Raw genomic sequence first — 27,835 nt, 5'->3', positions numbered from 1 at the left:
CGCCAGGGCCATGGGGACGCCGGGCAGCCCCAGGGAAGGGACCCCGCCGCCGCCGGCCCCCGAACGCGATGGGAAGGTTCAGCCGCAGGGCGTGCCCCAGCCCCGGGAGCACCCCAAGGGCCCCCGCCCGCCGGAGGCTCCCGAGGTCCTGGCGGGGCTGCCGAGCGGCCGCGGAGCGGAGCAGCAGGCGGAGGAAGAGGAAGAAGTGGGAGAAGGCAGCAGCACGGAGAGCAGCCGGGACGCGGTGAGGGGCCGGCGGGCGGGACCCCGGGGCGCCCGGCAGGTGACAGCGGCCGCCAGAGGCCGGTATGGGAGACAGACCAGATGGACAGAGATCGGAGACAGCGAGAGCCCCAGAGATAGGAAACCCCAGAGAGACTCAGACGGACCCCTACAGACCTGTGTGCAGAGGCCAGATGGACAGAGACCCAGGGACGGGGAGACTGAGAGACAGGGACACAGGCAGGCAGGCCAGAGAGAGAGACCCAGAGACCTAGACTCGGAGACATGGGTGTTAAAGACAGGAACCCAGAAACAGGGCAGAGATGCCCAGAGAAACAAAAACAGAGACAGAGAAACCTTGAGAGAGGGAGATACTCCCGGAAGAGATGGACACTGATCGGGAGAGGGGAAGCCCAGAGAAATGGGTGTGTGTTTGTGGGGGGGGTACTCAGAGAGACCTGGGGAGAAAGAGATACCCAGGCTGGACACCCAGAGAATAGGACCTGGTTAGGGAAAAACATCTTTCTTGACTTGGCTCATACCCGTTTCCGGGACTGTGGGGAAGGGGGGGCCCTGGGGCCGGGTGGCCTTGGGACCCGCACCCTCCTTGGGATAAAAGCCTGGTGGCTGCCTTAGGCCACAGACCCCTGAGGGGTGTGAGGTGGGGAATACACCCATTGAATGACTGCTGGGGCCCAGGGCTCCCCACGTGACCCCACCCTCTGCTGTCTCAGGGGGAGGCCCCGCCTCCGGAGCAGATGCCAGCCATGCCCCCCACGCCCCCCCAGGCTAAGGAGGGGGTGCGAGGGGCGGCGCAGCGGCTCCGCGGGCAGCAGCTGGAGGCCCTGACCCGCGTGGCCCTGATGGAGCAGCGGGTGAAGGAGCTGCAGCGCCAGAGGAAGGAGCTGAGGATCGAGGTGAGGCTGCAGACCCACGGGGAGCCCCCCGGGCCTTTCCTCCTCGGGGGTCCAACGCCAGGCCCCCAGCCCGCGGGCCCAGCCCTGCGTTCTCTCCGCAGATGGAGGTGGAGGTGGCCCTGCTGCGCGGGGAGCTGGCCGGGGAGCGCGTGGCCGCCCGGCGGGAGGAGGAGCAGCTCCGGGCGCTGCTGGAGCAGCAGGCGGACGCGGAGCAGGGCAGCCGGGAGCAGCGGGAGCAGCGGGAGCAGGTCTGGTTGTCCCGCTGGGTCTCCGTCATCAGTGTCCCTCCTTGTCAGAAGGGTATTCCTGGTGGGGTCCTGGGACCAGGGTTACCCCTGGAGATACTTGGGCTGGGTGGGGAGGCTGTGGTGGAACAGATGCCTCCTTATTTTCTCCTGCATCCCTGGCCGGGATGGTGGGGCCTCTTCCTCTGCCCCACTCTCTTTGGTCAATCTCTCTCTCTTTTTTTTTAGTTTTTTTTTTTTTTATATAAAGTATATTTTATTGACTTTCCACAGAGAGGAAGGGAGAGGGATAGAGAGTTAGAAAAGTCGATGAGAGAGAAACATCGACCAGCTGCCTCCTGCACACCCCTTACTGGGGATGTGCCTGCAACCAAGGTACATGCCCTTGACTGGAATTGAACCCGGGACCTTTCGGTCTGCAGGCCGACGCTCTATCCACTGAGCCAAACTGGTTTCTGCCTCTTTGATCTCTTAATGCCACGTTGTGGAAAACATTAAGCCAACAAGCACAGAAGAGTCAGGTGGCCGCCATATTGGGGCACTTACTAGCTTCAGCGGTGATTAACTGTCATTCCTGTTTCATATTCCTCAGCTGGCTTCCCGATCCCTAGTTTTGAAAGCCCATCCCAGGCATTATATTATTATTATTATTATTATTGATTTTGTTAATCCTCACCCGAGGATATTTTTCCACTGATTTTTAGGGAGAGTGGGAGAGAGAAGGAAAGACAGAGAGAAACATTGATGTGAAAGAAACACATCGATTGGTTGCCTCCGGCAGGAGCCCAGACCAGGGTCTGGGCCGGGAGGAGCCTGCAACCAAGGTACATGCCCTTGACCAGAATCGAACCCCGGACCCTTTGTTCAGCAGGCCGATGCTCAATCCGCTGAGCCAAACTGCTCGGGCTATTTATTTCTTTTTAAACATTTATCTTTATTGTTGAAAGTATTACAGGTGTCTCCCCACCTTTCTTTTTCCCATTGACCCTTGCATCCCGCACCCACCTCTCCCAGGCCTTCACCACACTATTGTCTGTGCCCATGGGCTGTGCATATATACACGTACATTTCCCAGTTAACCTCTCCCCACTCCCCCAGTCCCCCACCCCGCCTTCCCTCTGACATTCTGCAGTCTGTTCCATGCTTCTGTGTCTCTGGATCTATTTTGTTCATCAGTTTGTTTTGTTCATTAGATTCCACATATCAGTGAGATCATGTGATACTTGTCTTTCTCTGACTGACTTATTTCGCTTAGCATAATGCTCTCCAGGTCCCTCCAGGCTGTCTCAAAGGGTAAGAGATTCTCCTTTTTTACTGCTGCGTAGTATTCCGTAGTGTAAACATACCACAGCTTTTTTATCCACTCGTCTATGGATGGGCACTGGCCGTTTCCAGATCTCGGCTATTGTACATTGTGCTGCTATGAACATAGGGGTGCGTACATTCTGTCTGATTGGTGTTGTGGGTTTCTTAGGATATATCCCGGACTGGGCCAAATGACAGTTCCATTTTTTAATATTGTTTTATTTTTTTTTATTTATTTTTTAAAAAATATATATTTTATTGATTTTTTACAGAGAGGAAGAGAGAGGGATAGAAAGCTAGAAACATCGATGAGAGAGAGACATCGATCAGCTGCCTCTTGCACACCCCCTACTGAGGATATGCCCGCAACCAAGGTACATGCCCTTGACCGGAATCAAACCCGGGACCTTTCAGTCTCCAAGCCGACGCTCTATCCATTGAGCCAAACCGGTCTCGGCCATTTTTTAATATTGTTTTATTTCCCGTTTTCATGTTTCCAGATTGTCTCAGAAATGCCCCTTGGCTGTTTGAATCAGGTCCCCCCAAGGGTTGGAATGCTGGGTGTGTTGTTTCACGTCTAACCGCGCCCCCTGCTGCTGTGTTCCTTGTGATTTGCTGGAGAAACCGAGTCTCTGTCCCATGGTCAGGATGTGGCCCGTGTCCTTTGCCAGGTCCTCTTCCGGCAGCAGGTGGAGGGTTAGAACCGGCTGGGTCAGGCTCACGTGTGCTGAGTGCTTCCCGTGCTGGCTGCCCAGACCTCAGTGAGCTCACTCTGATCTCGTCCTGATAATCGTTGACCTAAAGGCTTTGACATCCACGCAGTGGTGGTCATTGCTTGCACTGGTCACCATTGTAACTTAGAAAATGATAACTTCGTAATTCTGTCAGTGGTTCTCTTTGCCCTTATCTTGTGTGTTGTAATTTCCTTGGGCTGGGCCCAGGGTCCTCATTCACCCTCAAAAAGCCTGTATTTCTCCCCGCCCTGATTTCCCTCCTGTAATCTAGACCCGTGTCCTGCTTCTTAAGATACTGGTTCCTAGGTGCACCTTCCTTCCTCAGACACAGGAGCCCAGGCCCCCAGCCCCTCCTCCCTCAGACCCAGGGGTCCAGGCCCCCAGCCCCTCCTCCCTCTGACCCTGAAATCCAGGCCCCCAGCCCCTCCCTCCTCCCTCACATCCAGGGGTCTAGGCCCCCAGCCCCTCCTCCCTCAGACCCAGGGGTCCAGGCCCCCAGCCCTCCTCCCTCAGACCTAGGGGTCCAGGCCCCCAGCCTCTCCTCTCTCAGACCCAGGAGTCCAGGCCCCCAGCCCTCCTCCCTCAGACCCAGGGGTCCAGGCCCCCAGCCCCTCCTCCCTCAGACCCAGGGGTCCAGGCCCCCAGCCCTCCTCCCTCAGACCCAGGGTCCAGGCCCCCAGTCCCTCCTCCCTCAGACCCAGGGGTCCAGGCCCCCAGCCCTCCTCCCTCAGACCCAGGGGTCCAGGCCCCCAGCCCTCCTCCCTCAGACCCAGGGGTCCAGGCCCCCAGCCCTCCTCCCTCACACCCAGGGGTCCAGGCCCCCAACCCTCCTCCCTCAGACCCAGGAGTCTTGGCCCTTCTCAGTTGCCGTACCCAGAGCTGACCTCACCACTCCCTTTTCTGCGTTGTCCCTGCCTCACCCACCCTCCAGTCAGTCACCAGGCCAGAGTCCTGGACCTTGCTCTGCACACGTCTCGTTCACACCCAGGCCTGTCAGTCCACATGTCATTCCTTTCCGTTCCCTGAGCCTCTCTCTAGTCTGTCTCCTTTGCAGCCCCACCGCCCAGGCCCAGAGTGGATCTCATTCCATTCTTGGGGGACTCGTGAAGGAGCGGGTGTCAACCCCCTGAATCCATCTCCCAGAGACCCTTCCGATCCCTCCTCGCTCCCCATGGCCCCGGACAGAGGCTCGTTAGCGCGGCTGGCCAGACCGGACACGAGCTGTGCCCGCCGTTCCCCTGTGGCCTCCACCGCGCTCACTGTCTCCCCCACGTCTGCCTCCCCGACCAGAGTTTGCCCTAAACTTCCCACACTCTTCCACTGCGTGGTGCCTTTGCAGCATGCTGTTCCCTCTGCCCAAAATGCCCTTCCAGCCCCGGCCCCTCCCCAGGTCTTTAAATGCTCCCCAATGTCCGAGGCTCACCTTCAAATCCTTCCACCCAGGAAACCTCGGGCTACCCCAATAAAACTGCCCCGCCCCCTGGGTTCCCACGGTCTCTGCATTTCACGGCCCTGGTTGTCTCAGGCAGGAACCGTGTCCCCACCTGGAGCCGGGGGACCAGGCCTCATCCCCGCTCTGGGCCCCGGTGTCAGTCACCCAGCGTGGACGTGTTTCGCATTCATTCATTTCTTAAAAATATATATTTTATTGATTTTTTACAGAGCGGAAGGGAGAGGGATAGAGAGTTACAATAGAAACATTGATGGGAGAGAAACATCAATCAGCTGCCTCCTGCACACCTCCTACTGGGGATGTGCCCACAACCAAGGTACTTGCCCTTGACTGGAATCGAACCTGGGACCCTTCAGTCTGCAGGCCGACACTCTAACCACTAGCCAAACCGGCTAGGGCAGCATGGATGTGCTTTGCATTTATTCATTTCTTGAACGGCTGTTGGGATGATGCCTACTCTGGGTAGGCCAGCATGGGAGTGGACCAGGCACACGGGGTCCCTGCCCTCACAGAGCCATCCCCAGGCAGGGAGGGGTCCGAGGTCCAGCCGGCCTGGCCCTTGCTGGCCGCTGTGTTCTGTCCCTTGTACTCAGGGGAAGACGGAAAGCCTGGCTTTTCTTTCTTTCTTTCTTTCTTTCTTTCTTTCTTTCTTTCTTTCTTTCTTTCTTTCTTGTTTCCTTTCTTCTATTTAAAAATATATATATATTTTATTGATTCTTTACAGAGAGGAAGAGAGAGGGCTAGAGAGCTAGAAACATCGATGAGAGAGAAACATTGACCAGCTGCCTCCTGCACACCCCCCACTGGGGATGTGCCTGCAACCAAGGTACATGCCCTTGACCGGAATCGAACCTGGGACCCTTCAGTCCGCAGGCCGACGCTCTATCCACTGAGCCAAACCGGTTTTGGCTGGTTATTGATTTTATTTTTTTTAATTTAATAAAAAAATTTTTTTATTAAATCATTATCTGTGTACATATTTTAACATTGCCCCCCCCCCCCCCCCCCCATACATACCCTCCCTCCCCAGAGCTGGTTATTGATTTTAGAGTGTCTGTCCCCTGTGCTCAGGGGAAGACGGAAAGCCCGGCTTTTCTTCCAGGAGCAGAGGCGGCTGAGCCAGGAGCGGGAGCGCGTGGAGGGGCTCCGGCAGAGACTCCGGGAGGCCGAGGGGAGGCTGGACTCGCAGCCGGAGGGCCAGCGCGAGCGGCTGCTGCAGGGCGTGCAGGAGGTGAGGCGGTGCAGGAGGTGAGGCCCGGACCTCCCGGGGACCCCGTGGCCACGCCCCTCCGCCCCAAGGCCTTCGGTACCCTCCTCCCCAGAGCCCCCCACCCCCAGGACTCCAGCCTGGGAGCTCCTGACCCGGAGTCCTGGCCCGCCCCTCCCCTCCTGAGCGCTGGGGGTTCCTGCCCGCAGATGAGGGAACAGCTGGACGCGGCCCAGCGCGCCTACGAGGACCTGGAGTTCCAGCAGCTGGAGCGGGAGAGCCGGCGGGAGGAGGAGGACCACCGGGACAGCCCTGGCGTGTGGGTGCCGGACCCCAAGGTCCAGGAGCTCCAGGCCAGCGTGGCCCAGCACAGGGTGAGCGGGGCTGGACCCGCCTGCCTCCCTCCTGTCCCCCGCTGGCTTCCCCACTCCCTGTCGGGCCCTTTCTCTGTGTCCTGCCTGTGTCACTTCGCAGCAGTAACCACAACAGCTGCTGTTTATTTTTTTATTTTAAAAAAACCATAATTTATTTTTTACAGAGAGGAAGAGAGAGGGATAGAGAGTTAGAAACATCGACCAGCTGCCTCTTTCACACCTCCCACTGGGGATGTGCCCGCACCCAGGTATATGCCCTTGACCAGAATTGAACCTGGTCGACACTCTATCCACTGAGCCACACCGGTTAGGGCTAGCTGCTGTTTACTGAGTGTTTACTATGTGCCTGCACAGTCACATTTCATGGGCATTTAGTCACCGAATCCTTACCACAGCCCTGGGCGGCAAAGCGTATCCCCCCCCCCCCCCCCCTCAGCTTACAAACGAAGAAACGGAGGTTCAGGGTATCCATGTCATCTTTTTTTTTTCTTTTTCTTTTCTTTTTTTTTTTTTTTTTTAAAATATATATATTTATTGATTTTGTACAGAGAGGAAGGGAGAGAGATAGAGAGTTAGAAACATCAATGAGAGAGAGTCATCGATCAGCTGCCTCTTGCACACCCTCTACTGGGGATGTGCCTGCAACTAAGGTACATGCCCTTGACCGGAATCAAACCTGGGACCTTTCGGTCCGCAGGCCGACGCTCTATCCACTGAGCCACACTGGTTTCGGCTCCGCCCCATCTTCTCTCTCTGCATCTCTGGGATCTGTCTGGGTCCTTCCTCCTGTAGCTTCCGGTCTGTTTTCTGTTTGTCCCTTTCTCTCTCTCTCTGGCGACTCTCCCCGGGTCTCCGTGCCCCTTGCTCTCTCCGTGTCTCAGATCCTCCATCCCCTCTCGGGACATCCCCAAGGGGAGGAGGCACTGGGGAGCTTAGGGCCATTACAGAGTTTGCCCCCAAACTTCCCGCTGAGTCCCCCCCAGCCCCTCCCGGGCCCCAGGGTTTGTGTGACCGGGTGGCTCAGTGGGAGCCGCTGGGGCGTGGGGGCAGTGAGTAACAGGGCTCGGGGCGTCCTGCAGCGCCGGATCCAGGTGCTGGAGGAGCAGCTGAAGTCGCTGGGAGAGCAGATGGCAGCCGAGAGCCGGGGGCTGAGCCAGAAGAAGGAGGAAGCCGTTCAGGCCCTGACACAAGTAGGTGGCCCCCAGCCCGCCGCCCTGCTCCCCGGCCCCCCTCCCCGGGGCACCCCGGCGCCTCCCTGAGGCTGGGGCGGCCCATGCTGCCTCGAGGTGTGACAGCCTGGGATGTGGTGCCTTCCCCCAGGAGCGGAGCCGGCTGCTCGAGCTGAACTGCTTTCCGGGAGGCCCTGGCGGAGACTTCTCCGAGCCCAGCCAGGCCCTCACGAAGGTACGGGGTGTCATGCACCTGCCAGCCCCTCCTCCCGCCACCCCTCCTCCCTTGGGATCCAGGACTCGGGGCCTCGGGAATTTGGGTCCCCAGCTCCTCCTCCTCCCCAGGCTGCCCTCCGTCCTCACTCACGCTGGGAGCCTGGACAGCAAGCCCACATGCCAGCACTCCTGTGACCTCGGGCCTTTGTTCTTTCCCCCGAGCTCTGGGCTGGCGCCGGAGGCCATGGCCAGAGCGCCTGGAACTGGGGTCCCCGGGGTCCCTCCAGCTCCTGCTCATCATCACCCCCGCTCTCCCGCAGCTCCTGTTCACGCAGAAGACGGACCGCCAGCTGCTGGTGCTGCAGGACCCCGCCACCCACACTGCCGCCGCCGCCTCCTCCTGCCTCTTCTCCGTCCACAGCTCCTTACAGGTGCCTCCCCGCCACCCCCGCCCCCACCGCCCACCTCCCCCCGCCCCACCATCCCGGTCCCACCGCACACTGTGTCTTTAGAGCTCCCGCTGCGGTTTTCTCCGCCACGGCGCCAGGAAAGGTCGATCGAGGGGACTTTCTAGTTTTAGTTTGATTAGACTCCAGCTTTATTTATTTGTTTTTTTCCTTCTGCCTAACCCCCGTCTCTCCCCTGGAGAGATGGGAGCATGTGTGTGCGCCCAGGAGTACATTTCATTTTCTATTATTTAAAAAAATATATATTTTTCATTGATTTTTTTCAGAGGAAGGGAGATGGAGAGAGAGAAACTTCGATTGGCTGCCTCTCACCCTTCCCCCGTCCCCCGACTACCAGGGATTGAGTGTGAAACCCAGGCATGTGCCCTGATGGGAATCGAACCAGTGACCCTTCAGTGCTCGGGACGATGCTCAACCAACTGAGCCGCACCGGCCAGGGCTGGAATAAAGTTTAAAAGCATCAGAACAGGCATATTGATAAGAAGGCCTCCTCTCCCCACCCCAGAAACACCACAACTTCTTGTTTCTTGAGTATCCTTCCTTTCAGATCATCTTCTTCTTGTAAAAAATACATTTTTATTAATTTCAGAGAGGAAGGGAGAGGGAGAGATAGAAACATCAATGATGACAGAGAATCATTGATTGGCTGCCTCCTGCACATCCCCTATGGGGATCGAGCCCACAACCAGGGCACATGCCCTTGACCGGAATCGAACCCGGGATCCTTCGGCCCAGAGGCTGATGCTCTATCCACTGAGCCAAACCAGCTAGGGCCTTTCGGACCTTCTTAGATGTGAGAGTCCCACCTTATTAATGGGACAAAGATTTCTGAATGGTTGCTTCTGATTTTTTTTTTCATAAATTTGTTTTTTTTTATTTTTTTATTTTATTAAATTATTATCTATGTACATATTTTAACATTCCCCCCCTATACATACCCTCCCTCCCCAGAGTTTTGTGTCCATGGTTGTACTTATATGCATGTATACAAGTCCTTCGGTTGATCTCTTATCTATATCCTCCAGATCTCCCTACCTTCCCCGCTATAATTTGACAGTCTGCTTGTTGCTTTACTGTCTCTATATCTGTCTTTTGGTTCATCAATTTATAATGTTCTTTAATATCCATAAATGAGTGAGGTCATGTGGTATTTCTCTTTCATTGACTGGCTTATTTCACTCAGCATGATGTTCTCCAATTCCATCCAGGTTGCTGCAAATGATGAGAATTCCTTTTTTATGGCAGCATAGTATTCCATTGTGTAGATGTACCATGGTTTTTGGATCCAATCATCTGCTGATGGGCACCTAGGCTGTTTCCAGATTCTAGCTATTGTAGATTGTGCTGCTATGAACATAGGGGTGCATATATCCTTTCTGATTGGTATTTCTAGTTTCTTGGGATATATTCCTAGGAGTGGGATTACTGGGTCAAATGGGAGTTCCATTTTCAGTTTTTTGAGGAAACTCTACACTGTTCTCCACAGTGGCTGCACCAGTCTACATTCCCACCAGCAGTGCACGAGGGTTCCTTTTTCTCCGCAACCTCGCCAACACTTGTCGTTTGTTGATTTGTTGATGTTGACCATTCTGACAGGTGTGAGATGGTACTGCATTGTTGTTTTGATTTGCATCTCTCGGATATGCTTCTGATTTAAAAAAATATATATATTCTATTGAATTTTTATAGAGAGGAAGGAAGGGAGAGGGATAGAGAGTTAGAAACATCGATGAGAGAGAAACACTGATTAGCTGCCTCTTGCACACCCCCCTACCCCTCCCAGAGGATATGCCCGCAACCAAGGCACATGCCCTCGACCGGAATCGATCCCGGGACCCTTCAGTTTGCAGGCCAACGCTCTATCCACTGTTGGAGAACAGTGTGGAGTTTCCTCAACCGGTTTTGGTGCTTTTGATTTTTAATGAAGTAGAGTAGGTGGCGGAGTGTGGTGCCTGGGATGGGTGAACGTTTGGTGACTGTGGTTTGGTTTGCGTTGTGTGGATATGGAGTTGGGGTCAGCACTTAGAAGTTGGTAGCTCTTGTTGTATCATGTAAAACTGTGTGCAGGAATGTGTGTCTCGGTGACGAAGTTGGCTTTTATTTTATAACTTCATCCTCTAGCACGGAGTTTGTCTCCCACGGATGCATTTAGAGCTGACTCACCGTTGTTCATGACTAATAACAACAGTACGAACAACAGCAGCAGAACTCATGACAGCTGATAGTGACGGTCTTCATCGTGTGCCAGACTCTGTTTTAAACGCTTCACATGAGTCACTCACTCGGTCTTGCAAAAGCTCTCGAAGTGGGTTCTTAGATCCACGTTAGAGGTGCGGACACGGAAGCAGAGAGGTGAGGTTCCTTGGCCTGCGGGCATGCGGCAGGGCTGGGATTCGAACCGGGCACTCTGTGTTCAGAGCCTGCGCTCTCACCCACCTGGGCTTCCCTGCGGAAACTATTCTATTCTGTCTCTCTCTTTTTTAATCTCTACCCCAGGATATATTTTCATTTATTTTAGAGAGAGAGGAAGAGAGAGAAACATGAATATGAGGGTTAGGATTAGGGTTAGGGGTTAGGGGTTAGGGGTTAGGGGTTAGAGGACATGATCAGCTGCATGTCCTTTCCCTCCAACCCCCCTGATACCCCGGCTGGGAAGAGAACTCACAACCCTTTGGTACGCGAGATATGCTCCAACCAGCTGAGCCCCGGGGCCAGGGCTGTCTTTATTTATTTATTTTTTTTAGTTTAGAGCACATATGTCAAACACAAGGCCCGCAGGCCAAATCCAGCCCGCCAGGCCTTGCAATGTGGCCCGCACCGCGCTGTCATCACTGCACTCCGCTGTCAGTTTATGACATTGTCAGTTTATGACTGTTCAGTAAACCATTTGACCCGCGATTTAGGCTGAATTTTAGATTTTGGCCCCTTCTCTGATTGAGTTCGACACCCCTAGTTTAGAGAGAGAAATGTCGATATGAGAGTCACGTTGACTGGTTGCCTTCTGCACATGCCCTGGACAGGGCTGGGGAACACACACCAATGCTCTAACCACTGAGCAAAACCGGTCAGGGCAAGGTAGTGTTTATTAAAATACATTATATATATATATATATATATATATATATATATATATATATATATATATATATAAATAAATAACCAGTTTGGCTCAGTGGCTAGAGCATCAGCCTGGGGACTGAAGGGTCCCAGGTTCAATTCCGGTCAAGGGCATGTACCTTGGTTGCGGGCACATCCCCAGTGGGCAGTGTGCAGGAGGCAGCTGATGGATGTTTCTCTCTCATCGATGTTTCTAACTCTCTATCCCTCTCCCTTCCTCTCTGTAAGAAATCAATAAAATATATTTAAAAATAAATAAATAAAAAACAAAAATATATTTTATTGATTTTGTACAGAGAGGAAGGGAGAGAGAGAGAGTTACAAACATCGATGAGAGAGAAACATCGACCAGCTGCCTCTTGCACACCCCCCACTGGGGATGTGCCCACAACCAATGTACATGCCCTTGACTGGAATCGAACCTGGGACCCTTCAGTTTACCGGCTTATGTTCTATCCACTGAGCTTATGTTCTATCCACTGAGCCAAACAGGTCAGGGCTAAAATACATTTCATTTTCCAAATTGAGCTCTCAGCTGTGCAAGTGTGTATATATTTTTTGGGGGGACACCCTGTATATAATGAAAATATACTGTCTCATTGTATGCTCAGAAGAACCCCCAAAAGTAGGTCTTAGGAACTGGGCCACGGGTGAGCAGATAAGGTCTGGGAAATTAGCTTTGCAGATAGTTTCCGTGGAAGCCTGATAAAGGCGGAGTATCAGCTGGGTTGCCAGGCAACCGACGTAGAGTAAATAGGGCCCTTCTCAGTCAATTGCTTATCTGTAAATACGTCCCGGAAGGGTGTCCATTCCTATGGAGCTGATTCCTGAGTTATTGGCCCCGGTGGACAAAAAGCTTCTAAGGCCAGGCAGGCCCTGAATCTGCCGATAGGATCTCGTACCCACCTTGCCCCGTGGTAGAGGCGGGGAGAGGGGGGAGGCCAGGCATTCTCCCGTGAGCTTTGCACAAGGTCACTTGGGTTGTTGTTTATTTATTTATTTATTTATTTATTTAATATATTTTATTGATTTTGTACAGAGAGGAAGGGAGAGAGATAGGGAGTTAGAAACATCGATGAGAGAGAGTCATCAATCAGCTGCCTCTTGCACACCCCCTACTGGGGATATGCCCCCAACCAAGGTACATGCCCTTGACCGGAATGGAACCCAGGACCCTTCAGTCCCCAAGCTGACGCTCTATCCACTGAGCCAAACTGGTCTCGGCTTTTTTTATTTTTAAAAAATATATTTTATTGATTTCTTACAGAGAGGAAGGGAGAGGAATAGAGAGTTAGAAACATCGATGAGAGAAAAACATCGACCAGCTGCCTCCTGCACACCCCCTACTGGGGATGTGCCCACAACCCAGGTACATGTCCTTGACCGGAATCGAACCTGGGACTCTTCAGTCCGCAGGCCGGTGCTCTATCCACTGAGCCACACCGGTCAGGGCCACCCGTTTAAGCCGTGCATCAGCCACAGTGGGCAGTGGGCCATCGCCCCCTGTGCAGAAGGGCAGTCTGAGAAGAGAGGTGGCCTGCCAAGGCCACAGGCCCGGTGCTGGCAGAGCCAGGCTTGAGCCATGCCTGTCTGTGTCCGTGGCCTGTGCCTTTGGAGGACTAGGGCTGCTAGGAACCCTCCGGACGCAGTGGGCACTGAGGTCAGCACCGGGTCACAGGGAGCAGCGGGCTGCAGGGCACAGCAGGGTCCAGGGAGTGTACCCTCACTCCGCAGGTGAACACACACACAGACGAATGAATGTGTGACTCAGTGCGTCGCTCCTCCCTGCCCCTTCTCCCCTCTCACTCCAAGGGCTGGTAGATCCGCGAATTCCACCCCGTCTTCCCAGCATCACGTGACGTCTGAGGACGGCCTCTGCTCGGGTTCAGACGCCTGTCCTGCCCCGTCCCAGCTGGCTGGACTGAGACCCGTCCCTGTGCCTCAGTTTACTTCCCTGCAAAATGGGAAGAATAGCAGCGCCCACTGGTTAATGGTTAAAGCCGTGGCTGGCAAACCGCGGCTCGCTAGCCACATGCGGCTCTTGGGCCCCTTGAGTGTGGCTCTTCCACAAAATACCACGGCCTGGGCGAGTCTGTTTTGAAGAAGTGGCGTTAGAAGTTTAAGTTTAAAGAATTGTGGCTCTCAAAAGAAATTTCATTCGTTGTACTGTTGCTATTTGGCTTTGCCGACCACTGGGTTAAAGGCTTAGCGTGGTGCCTGGCACACAGCAGATGCTCAGTGAATGGGGGCTGCTGGCACTCTGAGCCCAATCACAGTGATCAGTAGGGTTATAACTGTGAGCATCCTTCTTCGATCCACTCCCACCCTCGTCTCTGGTTCTGTGACCCTCTCCTGGCTTCCTGCTTCCTCGCTGATGTCTCCTCTTACGTGGTGTCTCCCAATGACCTATCCCCACACAGCCGTCTTCCCACTTCAGTCCTCCCCATCAAATGCCCTCAGTTGCCCCCAGGCCTCCTCACCTTGGTCCGCCAGCCCCTGCCCACCTCTCCCCCCCTCTCCCCACTCCTCGGCTCCGCTGCAGGAGCGCTGACCAGCCGGTACCCGTTCCCGCCTCAGGACCTCTGCACTTGGCCCCTTCTCCCCTGGCCATCTCTTATCCTTGGACCTTAGGGCAGCGTCCAGAAGGTTGGAAGGTGGCCCTCTTTTAATCCTAACGGGAGTGCATGGTTATTGACTTTAGAGAGCGGAAGATAGAGAGAAATATCAATGTGAGAAATAACCATGGGAGAGAGCAACCTCGATCACTTGCTTCCCGTACATGCCCCTATTCGGGGTCGAACCTATAACCATTTTTGGTGTACTGGGGGCCACTCTCACCTACTGAGCCACACCGCAGAGCCAGGCTGCACTTAATTGTCTTGTTTATTTAAATATGTTTTTTTTATTTATTATTTTATTGTTAATCCTTACTTGAGGTTATATTTTTTTCATTGGTTTTCATTTTTAGAAGTATTTTTATTGATTTCAGAGAGGAAGGTAGAGGGAGAGAGAGAGATAGAAACGTCAATGATGAGAGAGAATCATTGATTGGCTGCCTCCTACATCCCCCCTCCCCCACTGGGGATGGAGCCCACAACCTGGGCATGTGCCCTGCCTGGGAATCGAACGCTGACCTTCTGGTTCATAGGTTGCCACTCAACCACTGAGCAAGGCAGGCCGGGCTCCGTTGATGTTTAGATACAGTGGAAAGGAAGGGGAGAGACAGAGAGAGAAACATTGATGTGAGAGACACGTCGATTGGTTGCTTCCTGCAGCACCCAGACCAGGGCAGGGGATTGAGCCTGCAACCAAGGCATGTGTCCTTGACTGGAATTGAACCTGGGACCCTTCAGTTTGAGGGCTGACTCTCCAACCACTGAGCCAAATCTGCTAGGGCTTATTGAGAGAGAGAGGAAAGGAGAGGGAGGGAGGGAGGGAGGGGGAGAGAGAGAGAGAGAGAGAGAGAGAGAGAGAGAGAGAGAGAGAAACATTGATGAGAGAGAAACATCAACTGTCTACTGCACACACCCTCTCCCATCCCCTTCGCCCCTCTACCCCCCCTGGGGATTGAACTTGCAACCCAGGCATATTCCCTGACCTACATATTTTTTTAAAGCGAACATTCTACTCATTCAAAGTCCAAAGGGCACGGGAGGTGATGCAGAGAAAAGGCTCTTCCGCTATTATTTCCGTCCGTTCAGGTCATCTGCTGGGGGCGGCTGGGGAGACCGATTCCTGTGTCTTCTTGGATATGTTTATGTTTACACATTCTGTCTCCCCCTCTTTGTGCATAGATATGTCTTCACCCTGCTCTATGCTTTTGTTGTTGTTGTTGTTAATCCTCACCCGAGGATATTTTTCCATTGACTTTTAGGGAGAGTGGAAGAGAGGGAAATACGGACAGAGACATTGATGTGAGAGAGACACATCCATTGGTTGCCTTCTGGACGTGCCCCGACCAGGGCCTGTCCAGGGAGAAGCCTGTAACCTAGGTACATGCCTTTGACCAAAATTGAACCCGGGACCCTTTGGTCCACAGTCCAACGCTCTATCCGCCGAGCCAAACTGGCGAGGGCCTGCTCTATGCTTTTATCTTGGGGATTATTTTATCTCTGGCTATAAAGAGCATCCCCCCGTTTACTATATGGATTGCAGACTTTTCCACGGAGCGGAGCGGAAGATCCCTGCTTTATTTCCCCTGCCCCTTCTGTGGGCACGTGGTGGCCTCCAGGCTTCTGAGGGGAATACCTGGAACCCAGGTCATTTTGCGTATGTATGGGTATGTCCATAGGATACAGTCCTACAAGTGGAACTGGAGCTCAAAGATTTATGCATTTGTCATTAAAATAAAATAAAAGAGCCCTAACCAGTTTGGCTCAGTGGGTAGAGTGTCGGCCTGCCGACTGAAGGATCCCTGGTTCGATTCTGGTCAAGGGCGTGTACCTTGGTTGCGGGCACATCCCCAGTAGGGAGTGTACAGTGATGAATGTTTCTCTCTCAGCGATGTTTCTAACTCTCTTCCTCTCCCTTCCTCTCTGTAAAAAATAAATAAGATATATTTAAAAAAAAAAAAAAAACCAAATTGGCCTCCATAAATGTTGTTCCAATAGAACCGCCTGCCTCCCCCCCGCCCCCTAATTTGTGGGAGAGTGTCTGGGTTTCCCACGCGCCCACACACAGTAGAATTTTTCTTTATAGTTTTTTTTTTTAAATATATTTTTTATTGATCTTTTACAGAGAGGAAGAGAGAGGGATAGAGAGTTAGAAACATCGATGAGAGAATCATTGATCAGCTGCCTCCTGCACACCCCCCCAACCCTCCCCCGGGATGTGCCCACAACCAAGGCACATGCCCCTGACCGGAATCGAACCTGGGACCTTTCAGTCCACAGACTGACGCTCTATCCACTGAGCCAAATTGGTTTTGGCTCTTTATAGTTTTATCAAAATGAGATTCACACACCACACAATTCACCCGGTGGAGAAGTATAACCCAGTGGCCTTCAGAGTTGTGCAACCATCACCCCAACTTCAGGGCCTATCCGTCACCCCTCAGCTCCCTCTCTTCCCCGGGTCCCTGGCGGCCATAACCTACTTCCTGTCTCCGGATCTGCCCGTTCTGGGCGTCAGGCCGTGTGGCCCTCTGAGCCTGGCCGCTGCCTCAGCCCCTGGGCCGCGGGGCTTTCTGATCTGTGCCCGTCAGATGGTGGTTTTCCCCGGCAGCCAGTCCTCCGGCTTCCGGCTGAGATTGGGCATCTCGTGTGCTTCCAGGGCTCCATCGGCCTCCAGCGGAATGGAAGTCTGACCCGGAAGAGGGGAGAGAGGCTGAGCCAGAGGGGGTCCCCCCGGCCTCTGTCCCTCCACTGTACCGGTGAGGACCCCTCTGGAGACCCTCCCCGCCTCCCTGAGCTCAGGGTGGAGGGACTTGGCCTGGGTGCCTGTTGGGGGGGAGAGGAGGGAGCGGACGAGGGGGGACCCCAGCCTCCTAGCCCAGCTCCTCTCGCCCAGGACCCCTGGAGGCCCCAGCCCTCCCACCAGCAGCAGGAGACTCCGGGAGGCACCCACTCTACCAGCTGCTGAACTGCGGCGCTGGGAACAGGTGAGGCGTCCGGAGGAGGGGGACATGGGGGGAGACAGGGCCCCTGTAACCGGCCCGGCCTCTGTCCCCCCTCTCAGCTGTGGGGCGCTCTACCCTGACATCGCCCGCATGGAGCGGCTCCTGCAGCAGGCCGTGGCGGAGCGGGAGCGGCTGCTCAAGGCCAGGGTGAGACCCCAGACCCTCCTCTCCTCTCAGACCCAGGAGACAGGCCCCCAGCCCCTCCTCCCTCAGACCCAGGAGTCCAGCCCCTCCTCTTCCCTCAGACCCAGGGGTCCAGGCCCCCAGCCCTCCTCCCTCAGACCCAGGAGTGCAGGCCCCCAGCCCCTCCTCCCTCAGACCCAGGGGTTCAGGTCCCCAGCCCCTCCTCCCTCACACCCAGGAGTCCAGGTCCCCAGCCCCTCCTCCCTCAGACCCAGGAGTCCAGACCCCCAGCCCCTCCTTCCTCAGACCCAGGAGTCCAGCCCCTCCTCCTCCCTCAGACCCAGGGATCCAGGCCCCTCCTCCTCCCTCAGATCCAGGACCCCGGCCCCTCCTTCCCCAGACCCAGGAGTCCAGGCCCCCAGCCCCTCCTCCCTCAGACCCAGGCCCCCAGCCCCTCCTCCCTCAGACCCAGGGGTCCAGGCCCCCAGCCCCTCCTCCCTCAGACCAGGAGCCCAGGCCCCCAACCCCTCCTCCCTCAGACCAGGAGCCCAGGCCCCCAACCCCTCCTCCCTCAGACCCAGGAGTCCAGGCCCCCAGCTCCTCCTCCCTCAGACCAGGAGTCCAGGCCCCCAGTCCCTCCTCCCTCAGACCCAGGAGTCTCAGCCCCTAGCTCTTTCTCCCTCAGACCCAGGAGTCCAGGCCCCCTGCCCCTCCTCCCTCAGACCCAGGAGTCCAGGCCCCCTGCCCCTCCTCCCTCAGACCCAGGAGTCCAGGCCCCCAGCCCCTCCTCCCTCAGACCCAGGAGTCCAGGCCCCAGCCCCTCCTCCCTCAGACCCAGGCGTCCAGGCCCCCAGCCCCTCCTCCCTCAGACCCAGGAGTGCAGGCCCCCAGCTTTCCTTCCTCAGACCCAGGAGTCCAGGCCCCCTGCCCCTCCTCCCTCAGACCAGGAGTCCAGGCCCCCAGCCCCTCCCCCCTCAGACCCAGGGGTCCAGGCCCCTCCTCCCTCAGACCCAGGGGTCCAGTATATTCACCCCCAGATCTGATTGGTCAGTATCATCACTGACTCCTTCCTGAACCCACAGGAAGGAACAAGAAGAACCACAGAAGGTTCCTCAGGTCCCGCCGTTCCTGCCATCATGGTCAGTCTCCTACCCTCGCCCCCCTCCCCTCCCCTCCCCCCCCCCCCCCCCCCCCCCCCGCCCCGGCTCCTCTCGCCCCTGACCTCTGCCCTTTCTTACCTCGCCCTTTCCTCTCAGGGGCACCGACACATTTCCCGGGCCTGGCAAGGGAAGGGGAACTAGAGAGACGTAGCTCCCGTCCCGTTGGGATTGTCTGTCCCCACGGCGTGGCCTTGGGCGACAGCCCCACTTCCCGCACCTCAGTGTCCTCTCCCGTAAGCGGGCAGCGGCGTCAGCGGGTGCTGCCAGACGAGGGCAACTGCATCCCGGGCTTTTAAAAATCATTTAACATTTTGTGGTTTTGTTTTTTGGTTCTTTTTTTTTTAAAAAAAATATATATTTTTATTGATTTTGTACAGAGAGGAAGGGAGAGAGATAGAGAGTTAGAAACATCGATGAGAGAGAGTCATCGATCAGCTGCCTCTTGCACATCCCCTACTGGGGATATGCCCGCAACCAAGGTACATGCCCTTGACCGGAATGGAACCCGGGACCCTTCAGTGCCCAAGCCGACGCTATATCCATTGAGCCAAACCGGTCTCAGCGTTTTTTGGTTCTTTTAAAGTACTTTTTATTATAGAATGAGAGGCATGGTGCATGAAATTCATGCATGGGTGGGTTCCCTCAGCCCGTCCTGCACCCTTTCCAATCTGGGACTCCTCGGGGGATGTCTGATTGCCAATTTAGGCCTGATCCCACAATCCAGGACCACTGGCTCCTAACCACTCCCCTGCCTGCCCTTAACCACTCTCCCTGCCTGATCACCCCTAACCACTCTCCACTGCTGATCTGATCACCCTGACCACCCTCTCCTGCTGGCCTGATCGCCCCTGACCACTGTCCACTGCTGGCCTAATCGCTCCTAACCGCCTCTGCCTCGGCCCCTGCCACCATGGCTTTGTCCGGAAGGAAGTCTGGAAGATGTCCAGTCTAATTAGCATATTGCCCTTTTATTAGTATAAACGATTCAGGCACATGCAAAAGTAGAGAGAATAAACCCCGAGATGCCCACCACGCAGCTTCAGTGACGATCAGAACTGAGTCTTGTTTTAGTTGCCAGCTTTGTTTATGGATCCCACACGGACTTCCCTCTCTGCAGTGGAATATTTTACATCAAACTGCAGATATCCTATCATTTCACCCATTCCTCACGGTGTATCTCCAATATATAAGTATTTTTAACATAAAAATTCTGCTGTCATACCTTATCAAGACTATTAATTCTGTGACATCCTAATACCTGGTCCATATTCACATCCCCCTAATTGTCTCCAAAATATCACCGGGACTGTGGATATTTAAATCTGGATCCAAACAAAGCCCTCACAATACATTTTTTAAATGTCTCAAATCACTGAGATTAAAAGTCCTCCCTTTCCACTTATTATTATTTTTTTAATCCTCACTTGAGGCTATGTTCTTTTACTGATTTTAGAGAAAGAGGAAGGTGGGAGGAGGAGAGAGAGAAACATCCATGTGAGAGAAACATTGATCAGTTTCCTCCTGCACACGCCCCGACTGGAATTGAACCTGTAACCCAGGCATAGGCCCTGACACGGAATCAAACCCATAATATTTTACATCAAATTGGATCCCACGTGGACTTCCCTCAATATATATATTTATTGACTGCAAAGAGGAAGGGAGAGGGAGAGAGAGAGAAACATCAATGATGAGAGATAATCATTGATCGGCTGCCTCCTGCATGCTCCCTACTGGGGATCGAGCCCACAACCCGGTTCATGTGCCCTGACTGGGAATCAAACCGTGACCTCCTGGTTCATAGGTCGATGCTCAAACACTGAGCCAAATCAGCCATGCCTCACTTTTGTTGTTGTTGTTAATCCTCACCTAAGGATGTTTTGCCATTGATTTTTAGAGAGAATGGAAGGGAGGGGGAGAGACAAAGAGAGAAACCTTGATGTGAGAGACACGTCGATTGGTTGCCTCCCACATGACCCTCACCCATGGATGGGGCCTGGGACTGAGGTACATGCCCTTGACCAGAACTGAACCCAGGGCCCTTCAGTCCATGGACTGATGCTCTATCCCAGGGGTCTTCAAACTACGGCCCTCGGGCCACATGCGGCCCGCAGAGGAGTCTGATCCGGCCCGCCAGGTTTTTTGGGCAGTGAGCGCAGCCGAGGTGTTACAGTAGGAATTAGTAGTTCATATAGTCCAGCCCTCCAGCTCTCTGAGGGACCGTGATCTGGCCCGCACTTTAAAAAGTTTGAGGACCCCTGCACTGAGCCAACCTGGCTCGGGCTCCACTTTTTTTTTTTTTAATGCCATCTTTTAATGGGAAAAAATCAAGTCATTTATCTTGTAGAGATTCTCACACTCTGGATTTAGCTGCAAGGCTCCATATTAAAATGATATTTTCACCTCTGCATTAATACATTTCTTTTTAAAAAAATATATATTTTATTGATTTCTACAGAGAAGAAGGGAGAGGGATAGAGAGTTAGAAACATTGATGACAAAGAAACACAGATCAGCTGCCTCTTGCACGCTCCCTACTGGGGACGTGCCCGCAACCAAGGTACATGCCCTTGACCGGAATCGAACCTGGGACCTTTCAGTCCACAGGCTGACGCTCTATCCACTGAGCCACACGGGCTTCAGCATGCATTAGTACATTTCTGTTGTAAAGAACGCGACAGGCGGGAAAGTGAAGGCTACTCTGGAGCCCTCCTCCCTTCGCGGTTCTGTGGTTAAAAAGCCTTGGAGTTTTCTTACACTTTCCCACGTGCCCTGCTGTGCTGTGAACTTCTTGGGAATGAGCACGTCGCTCCCAGCCTGCTTTTCGCTGCCCCACCCCGGGTGCTTTCCTTGCTCATTTCTCCCCTGCGGAGGGGTGCCTGCCGTGACGTGGGCCCGGACGGCAGCAGGGATCGAAGGGACAACCCCTGCCCTCGGGAAGCTGGGTTTCCTGGGAGGAGAACAGGCAGGAAGTCAGTAACATAAGGTGCTGATCCAGGAGACCGGAGAGAGGGAGTTAATGAGGCGCAGGCCCAGAGAAAAATGGGCCTCTCAAAGGTTGGGCCCCCAAAACCGAGGAAACCTTTCCTATTTATATCTTTTCTAGCTCTTGGTCTCCCAAATTTGGAATGAGACTTCCGGGCCTTCTGAGAAAGAGGTCCTGTGTGCTGGGGCAGGCTGTGAAGCCGTATCTCAAGGCCTGGCCTGGCGCCAGCACCGACAACTCTGTCCGGGGCATCGTTTATGGCCTCTCTGGAAGGGGAGCAGTCTTTTTTTTTTTTTTTTTTTTTAATATTTTATTGATTTTTGTACAGAGGGGAAGGGAGAGATATAGAGAGCTAGAAACATCAATGAGAGAGAGTCATCGATCAGCTGCCTCCTGCACACCCACCACTGGGGATGTGCCCTCAACCAAGGTACGTGCCCTTGACCGGAATCGAACCCGGGACCTTTCAGTCCCCAAGCCGATGCTCTATCCACTGAGCCAAACCGGTTTCGGCGGGAGTAGTCTTATTTTCCCCTATTATTTAAGCAAGCAAATGTTTACAAAAGCCAGAAGAGCAGGGTTAAAGTTTCAGACAGCAGTTTTATGTGAGATGGATGTGTCAGTGCGTGCCGGGCTGATCAGAGCCAGGGAGTAGACAGAGCCCGCGGGGTGGCAGAGCCGTCCCGCTGTCGGGCAGGAGCTCCAGCTCATTAAAAACGAAGCCCCTGGCCGGAACCGGTTTGGCTCAGTGGTAGATCGTCGGTCTGTGGACTGAAAGGTCCCAGGTTCGATTCCCGTCAAGGGCATGTACCTGGGTTGTGGGCACATCCCCAGTAGGGGGTGTGCAAGAGGCAGCTGGTTGATGTTTCTCTCTCATCGACGTTTCTAGCTCTCTATCTCTCTCCCTTCCTCTCTGTAAAAAATCAATAAAAAATATATAAATATTAAAAAAAAAAATGAAGCCCCTGAAACATAGGGGGCAGCATCGCTCAGTAACTAGTGTGTCCCCGGTTCACAGCCTAGAGGGGAACCACTGGGTGGGAGAGTGACAGAAGCAGCCCCCGGAGGAGGTGCTGGTGACTGAGGTTCATTCAGGGGAACAGGCTCTGAGAGGGGCAGGGGTTCTGTAGGGTGAACAGGTGGGCGGCGGGGGAGAGTCAGGAATCCCGAGTCCATCCTGCTCTGGATCAGGGCCGACTCCACCACGCCCTGCCTGGGTGAGTCCCCTGCTTTCCGAAGCCTCAGTTTCCCCATCTGTCAAACGGGGACAGTGGTGGGTGGTTTGGGAGAGGAAACGAAGGGGTGGCTGTGGTCACTCAGCACAGTCTGGGCGCCCTGGGGTGGGGGGACCGTCCACACACGTGGGCGACCTGTAGGATGGCCGTGTGGATTTGGCGACTTGACCCGTAGGCCTCCGGGCCCCGGTGGGCGTCCTTTTAACTGTCCCTGCCCCTCCTGCGCCTTCTCTCTGCTGCTCTGCATCCCCCCATTCTCCTCCTGGTCGCTCTCCCTGTCTCCCTCCCGTGGGCCTCAGCTGGTGCTCACCCCTTCCTGCTGGGGCCTCGCTTTCGTCTTCTCAGCCCTCGACTCTCAAAGTGTGGCCCGTGGACCAATTGGCGCTCCCGGGGCTTGTTAGAGGTGCAGGACCTCACCCCAGGCCAGGCCCCTGGGAGTGACTGAGTCTGAGCTTCCATGTTAACAAACGCGCTTACCCGCTGGGCTTAGCTGCGCCCAGAGCCTCAGGACCACAGGGCACGTCCTTCTTGGCAGGGGCCACTCGGGAAGAGCTTGCCTGCTGGGCCTGGGAACAGAGACACTGTCAGGGCCTTAGTTTGGTTCTTCTCCCCTCTGGCCACGGGAGATGAGCCCTGCCTGGGAGTCCTGCCCTGGTCGGCTCTGGCTGTGTGACGTGGGCTCGGGGACAACCTCTCTGCGTCTTGGTTTCCATTTCTGTAAAATGGGGATAAAGCCCCGGGCAAGTAGCCCCGTGAGTGAGAGCATCACCCCAGTACACCAAGGTTGTGGGTTCGATCCCCAGGTGGGGCACTGACGAATGCATCAATAAGGGGAACAACAAATCTATGTTTCTCTTCCGCTCTATCTAAAAAACAAAGACAAAGCAAAGATGGGGATGACCATGTGCTTGCTTACCCCCCGAGGGTTTAGGGGGCAGAGGAGTTACACCTATTCAGTGCTCGCACGGGGAATGGTCAGTGATTTAACCACAGCAACAATAATAATGGAACCCATGCTCTGGTTTATTGATCTCTTGCTGTTTGGTCCCTGGTTAACCGGCGGAATATGAGGGGCCCACTGTGGAGACCTCACGGAGGGGCCCCTCACCTCTGACATGCCTTTGGTGTTTCAGGGTTCCCGTCCCAGCTCTGCCCACTAAGCTCTGGGTGACTTCTGGCAGATTTCTGTATCCCAGTTTGCTCATCTGTGATATGGGACGCATAGTGGCCCTGTCCCAGGGTTGGCAGTGGGGAGTCAAGGAGTTGATGCTGGTAAATTCCTTAAAAAAAAAAAAAAAAAAAAATATATATATATATATATATATATATATATATATTTTTTTTTTAATGTATTTTATTGATTTTTTACAGAGAGGAAGAGAGGGATAGAGAGTTAGAAACATCAATGAGAGAGAATCATCGACCAGCTGCCTCTTGTACACCCCCTACTGGGGATGTGCCCGCAACCAAGGTACATGCCCTTGACCAGAATTGAACCTGGGACTTTTCAGTCCTCAGGCCGATACTCTATCCACTGAGCCAAACCGATTTTGGCTAAAAAATATATATTTTTATTGATTGATTTTAGAGAGAGGAAGGGAGAGAGAGAAACATCAATTTGTTGTCCCACTTATTTAAAAAAATATATATTTTTATTGATTTCCAAGAAGTGAGAGGGAGAGATCATCAATGATGAGAGAGAATCATCAATAGGTGCCTCCTAACCGCCCCCTACTGGGAATCAAGCCAGAAACCCGGACATGTGTCCCGACTGGGAATTGGGGCTGTGACCTCCTGGTTCATAGGTCAACGTTCAACCACTGAGCCACACCAGGTGGGCTCATTGGTTGACTCTTGTATGTGCTCTGACCTGGGATCAAAGCCGCCCAATGGCGTATGGGGACCACATTCTAACCCACTGGTCACTGTGAACGATACCGTTTAAAGGCTGGCACAGGCCTGCGTGGGCAGCTGTGAGCAGCCTCCCTGGGGCTCCAGGGCCCCTCCTGACCCTCGGCTGCCCCTCTGTCTCCCCCAGGCCCTGCCCGCGCTCCCCCCACGCCCTCCCGGCCCCCGGGTCTTGGATCTCCGGCTGCACCTGGAACGCTGGGGCCACAACCCCGAAAGCTGCCCGCACGTCCAGGTGTCCGCGGGATCCTGCCGCGGCGCGCTGGTGAAGATGGGGGGCCGCATCAAGACCTGGCGGAAGCGGTGGTTCTGCTTCGACCGCCAGGCCCGCCGCCTGGCCTACTACTCCGGTAACGGCCTGGCCCTGCGGCCTGGGGCTGGGACAGCACTCAGGGCCTCCCCCGACACCTGCGGGTCCCAGCCCCATGCCCCTCTTTCTCTCTTAGGCTCGTGGGTCTGGATCCCCAGGACTCAGGAGTCTAGACCCCCTCTCCCCACTTCCCCCAGGGCCCAGGAATTCGGTCCCTACTCCTTCCTCACCCACCACAACTCAGGAACCTGGGCTCCCACCGCCCCTTCCCCCCGGGACAGGGATCCAGATCTGCACCCTCACCTTCCTCCTACAGAAAGCCTGCCTTAGTCACGTGGATAACAGTTTTTAAAAAATATATATATATTTTACTGATTTTTTTTTTTAACAGAGAAAGGGAGAAGGACAGAGAGCTAGAAACATCAACCAGCTGCCTCCTGCACCCCCCCCCCACCGGGGACATGCCCGCAACCAAAGCACATGCCCCCCGATTGGAATCGAACCCAGAACCTCTCAGTTTGCTCTATCCATGGAGCCAAATCGGCCTCGGCTGGATAACAGCTTTGTACAGTTCTGGCTCCCACACCCCACTTTCCTAAGGCACCCAGGAGGAGTCAGACCCACATTCTCCCTGCCCCCTACCTCCCCACTCCATCACCAGGAGTCCAGGCCCCTGTCGCTTTTTCTGTAGGGGAACCAATGACGCTGACCTCTCCTTGGGTGGCAGGGACCAAGGCATTGAGGGACCTGGGATCCCAGCCCCATTCGCTAGCCCTGTCCGGCCTCCACACCAGTTTCCCATTCAGCATCAACGTTCATTCACCTTCCAACTCCGGATTGGGCCCAGTGACCCCCAACACACACACACACACACACACACACACACACACCCCTCACTAACTTTCTTCACATACACACACACACACCTCACTTTCTTCTCTCTCTCTCTCTCTCTCTCACACACACCTCACTGTTTCTTCTCCCTCCCTCCCTCCCTCCCTCTCTCTCTCTCTCTCTCTCTCTCTCTCTCACACACACACACACACACACACACACGCACACCCCTCACTAACCGCTTCTCCCCTCCTCCCTCTGTCAGACAAAGAAGAGTCCAAGCTCAAAGGCGTCATCTACTTCCAGGCCATCGAGGAAGTCTATTATGACCACCTACGCTGTGCTTTCAAGGTGAGTCCCCGCTTGCTCCTGCCTGTCCTGGTCTGACCCCTGCAGTCAGGCCGTAGCTAGTCCCCGGGAGAGGCCCTCCAGTCCCCCACGGCCGGGGGGCTCCATCCAGACCGGGATCAGCGGGTCATGTCATGCAGGGGCCAAGCATTGAGAGTGCAGTCTCTGGCTCTCGGCCACTGTTGCTTTTCTTGGATAAAGAGATGTAGAGCAAAAACTGGGCAAACTCTGATGCGAATGAAGCTGGGTCTGGATGAAGGCGGCGGGGGGAGGGCTGGGGCGGCCTGGGAGCATCTGGAGGAGACAGTGGCTCCAGCTTCGGTCCAAAGTTGCCAAATGGGAATGGGCCCCATGTCACATCATTTCCTTTTTCCCCGAGAGCCGTGGTCGGCAAACTCATTAGTCAACGGAGCCAAATAGCAACAGGACAACGATTGAAATTTCTTTGGAGAGCCAAAATTTTTTTAACTTAAACTTCTTCTAACACCACTTCTTCAAAGTTGACTCGCTCAGGCCGTGGTAATTTGTGGAAGAGCCACACTCAAGGGGCCAAAGAGCCGCATCTGGCTCACGAGCCGCAGTTTGCTGACCACGGGCCCTATAGGACTCAGGGATTCAGACTTTTAGGACAGTGCAGAGCCACCAGTTTAAAGGTTGGCCACTGGTACCGTGTGTAGAAATGGGCGGGGAAAGCAACCAGCTGGGGCATCAGGGAAGTGGCTAACTTCCTTTTGCCAGCCTTAGTTTTCCCACCTGCAAAACGAGCACCCGTCAGCCCATTTCCTCAGAGGTCAGAAGGTTAAAGACAGGTGATGGATGTAAGGGATTTGCTGAATTCGTGTTTGGCAAGTAAGAACACACCAGCTTCCCCCAGTTACAGACCAAGGAGACCTGCATTTTGGAGAGGGGAAATCTGAATGCTTAGCTTTTTTTCTTCTTCTTTTTTTAAAATATATATTTTATTGATTTTGTAGAGAGGGAGAGAGATAGTTAGAAACATCGATGAGAGAGAGTCATTTATCAGCTGCCTCTTGCACACCCCCTACTGGGGATATGCCCGCAACCAAGGTACATGCCCTTGACCGGAATCAAACCCGGGACCCTTCAGTCCCCAAGCCGACGCTCTATCCATTGAGCCAAACCGGTCTCGGCATGAATGCTAAGCTTTCTAATATAAGAAAGGTCAGGCTGGGGGGAAAGGAACATGGGATTCCTCCCTTTAAATCCCTCTCTCCCCAGACTCTAAGCCCCTTAGATGTGTTCATTCATCTACTCCTAACCCAGGGAGGTAGGCAGCATTATTTAGGAAGGCCGATGGGGGAACAGAGTCTAGATAACTTGTCCCATGCCTCGCAGCCTGTGGACGTCCCAAGGCTGGGATTCCAACACACATGTTCTCTTATCCACTTGCCCCAGAGCCCCAACCCTCGCCTGACTTTCTGCGTCAAAACCTACGAACGCCTGTTCTACATGGTGGCACCCAGCCCCGAGGCCATGCGCATTTGGATGGACGTTATCGTGACCGCGGCTGATGAGAACCACGTCCCCTGAGCGGCACCACCCCGTGGGAGGGGGGAAAGGGGGCGGGACGGCCAGCGAGGCCCCGCCTACCCGGTACCCTGGCCCCGCCCACCCCGGGGCCTGCCCCGCCCCCTGGAACTCAGCTGGGAACTCCGCAGGCGCTGCGCTCTGCCGGCCTGAGCTGCGCTGTTTTCTCCGGGGCTGCAGGTGCCTTCCCCCAAGCAGGGAAGCCAGCCCTGGGGCCCCGTCCCGGGCAGGAGGGAGATGGCGGGGGCGGGAAGGAACTATTTATTGGTGCTCCTGTGACACCGAATTAAACATGGAGGAAACATTGGTGGCTGTTTTTCCCCCCCCCCCCCAACCCAGG

The 27,835-nt window shown here is 54.5% G+C and overlaps 1 protein-coding gene across 1 annotated transcript; it reads left to right on the top strand.

The window, feature by feature from the left end:
* Window positions 1-27,835, top strand: PHLDB3 (pleckstrin homology like domain family B member 3). The gene is made up of 15 exons (XM_084860745.1): window positions 1-244; window positions 957-1,139; window positions 1,241-1,387; window positions 5,979-6,107; window positions 6,293-6,457; window positions 7,537-7,647; window positions 7,778-7,861; window positions 8,163-8,273; window positions 16,698-16,797; window positions 16,935-17,025; window positions 17,103-17,190; window positions 18,249-18,305; window positions 24,586-24,805; window positions 25,865-25,950; window positions 27,364-27,835. The coding sequence occupies exons 1-15, from the start codon at window positions 11-13 to the stop codon at window positions 27,496-27,498; spliced, it is 1,941 nt and encodes a 646-aa protein (XP_084716871.1). The 5' UTR covers window positions 1-10; the 3' UTR covers window positions 27,499-27,835.

Source organism: Pipistrellus hanaki (genome assembly GCF_964339955.1).
Source record: "Pipistrellus hanaki genome assembly, chromosome: 15".
NCBI lineage: Eukaryota > Metazoa > Chordata > Mammalia > Chiroptera > Vespertilionidae > Pipistrellus > Pipistrellus hanaki.
Note: the sequence above shows the minus strand (reverse complement) of the source record. Positions and strands in the feature narration are given on the sequence as shown.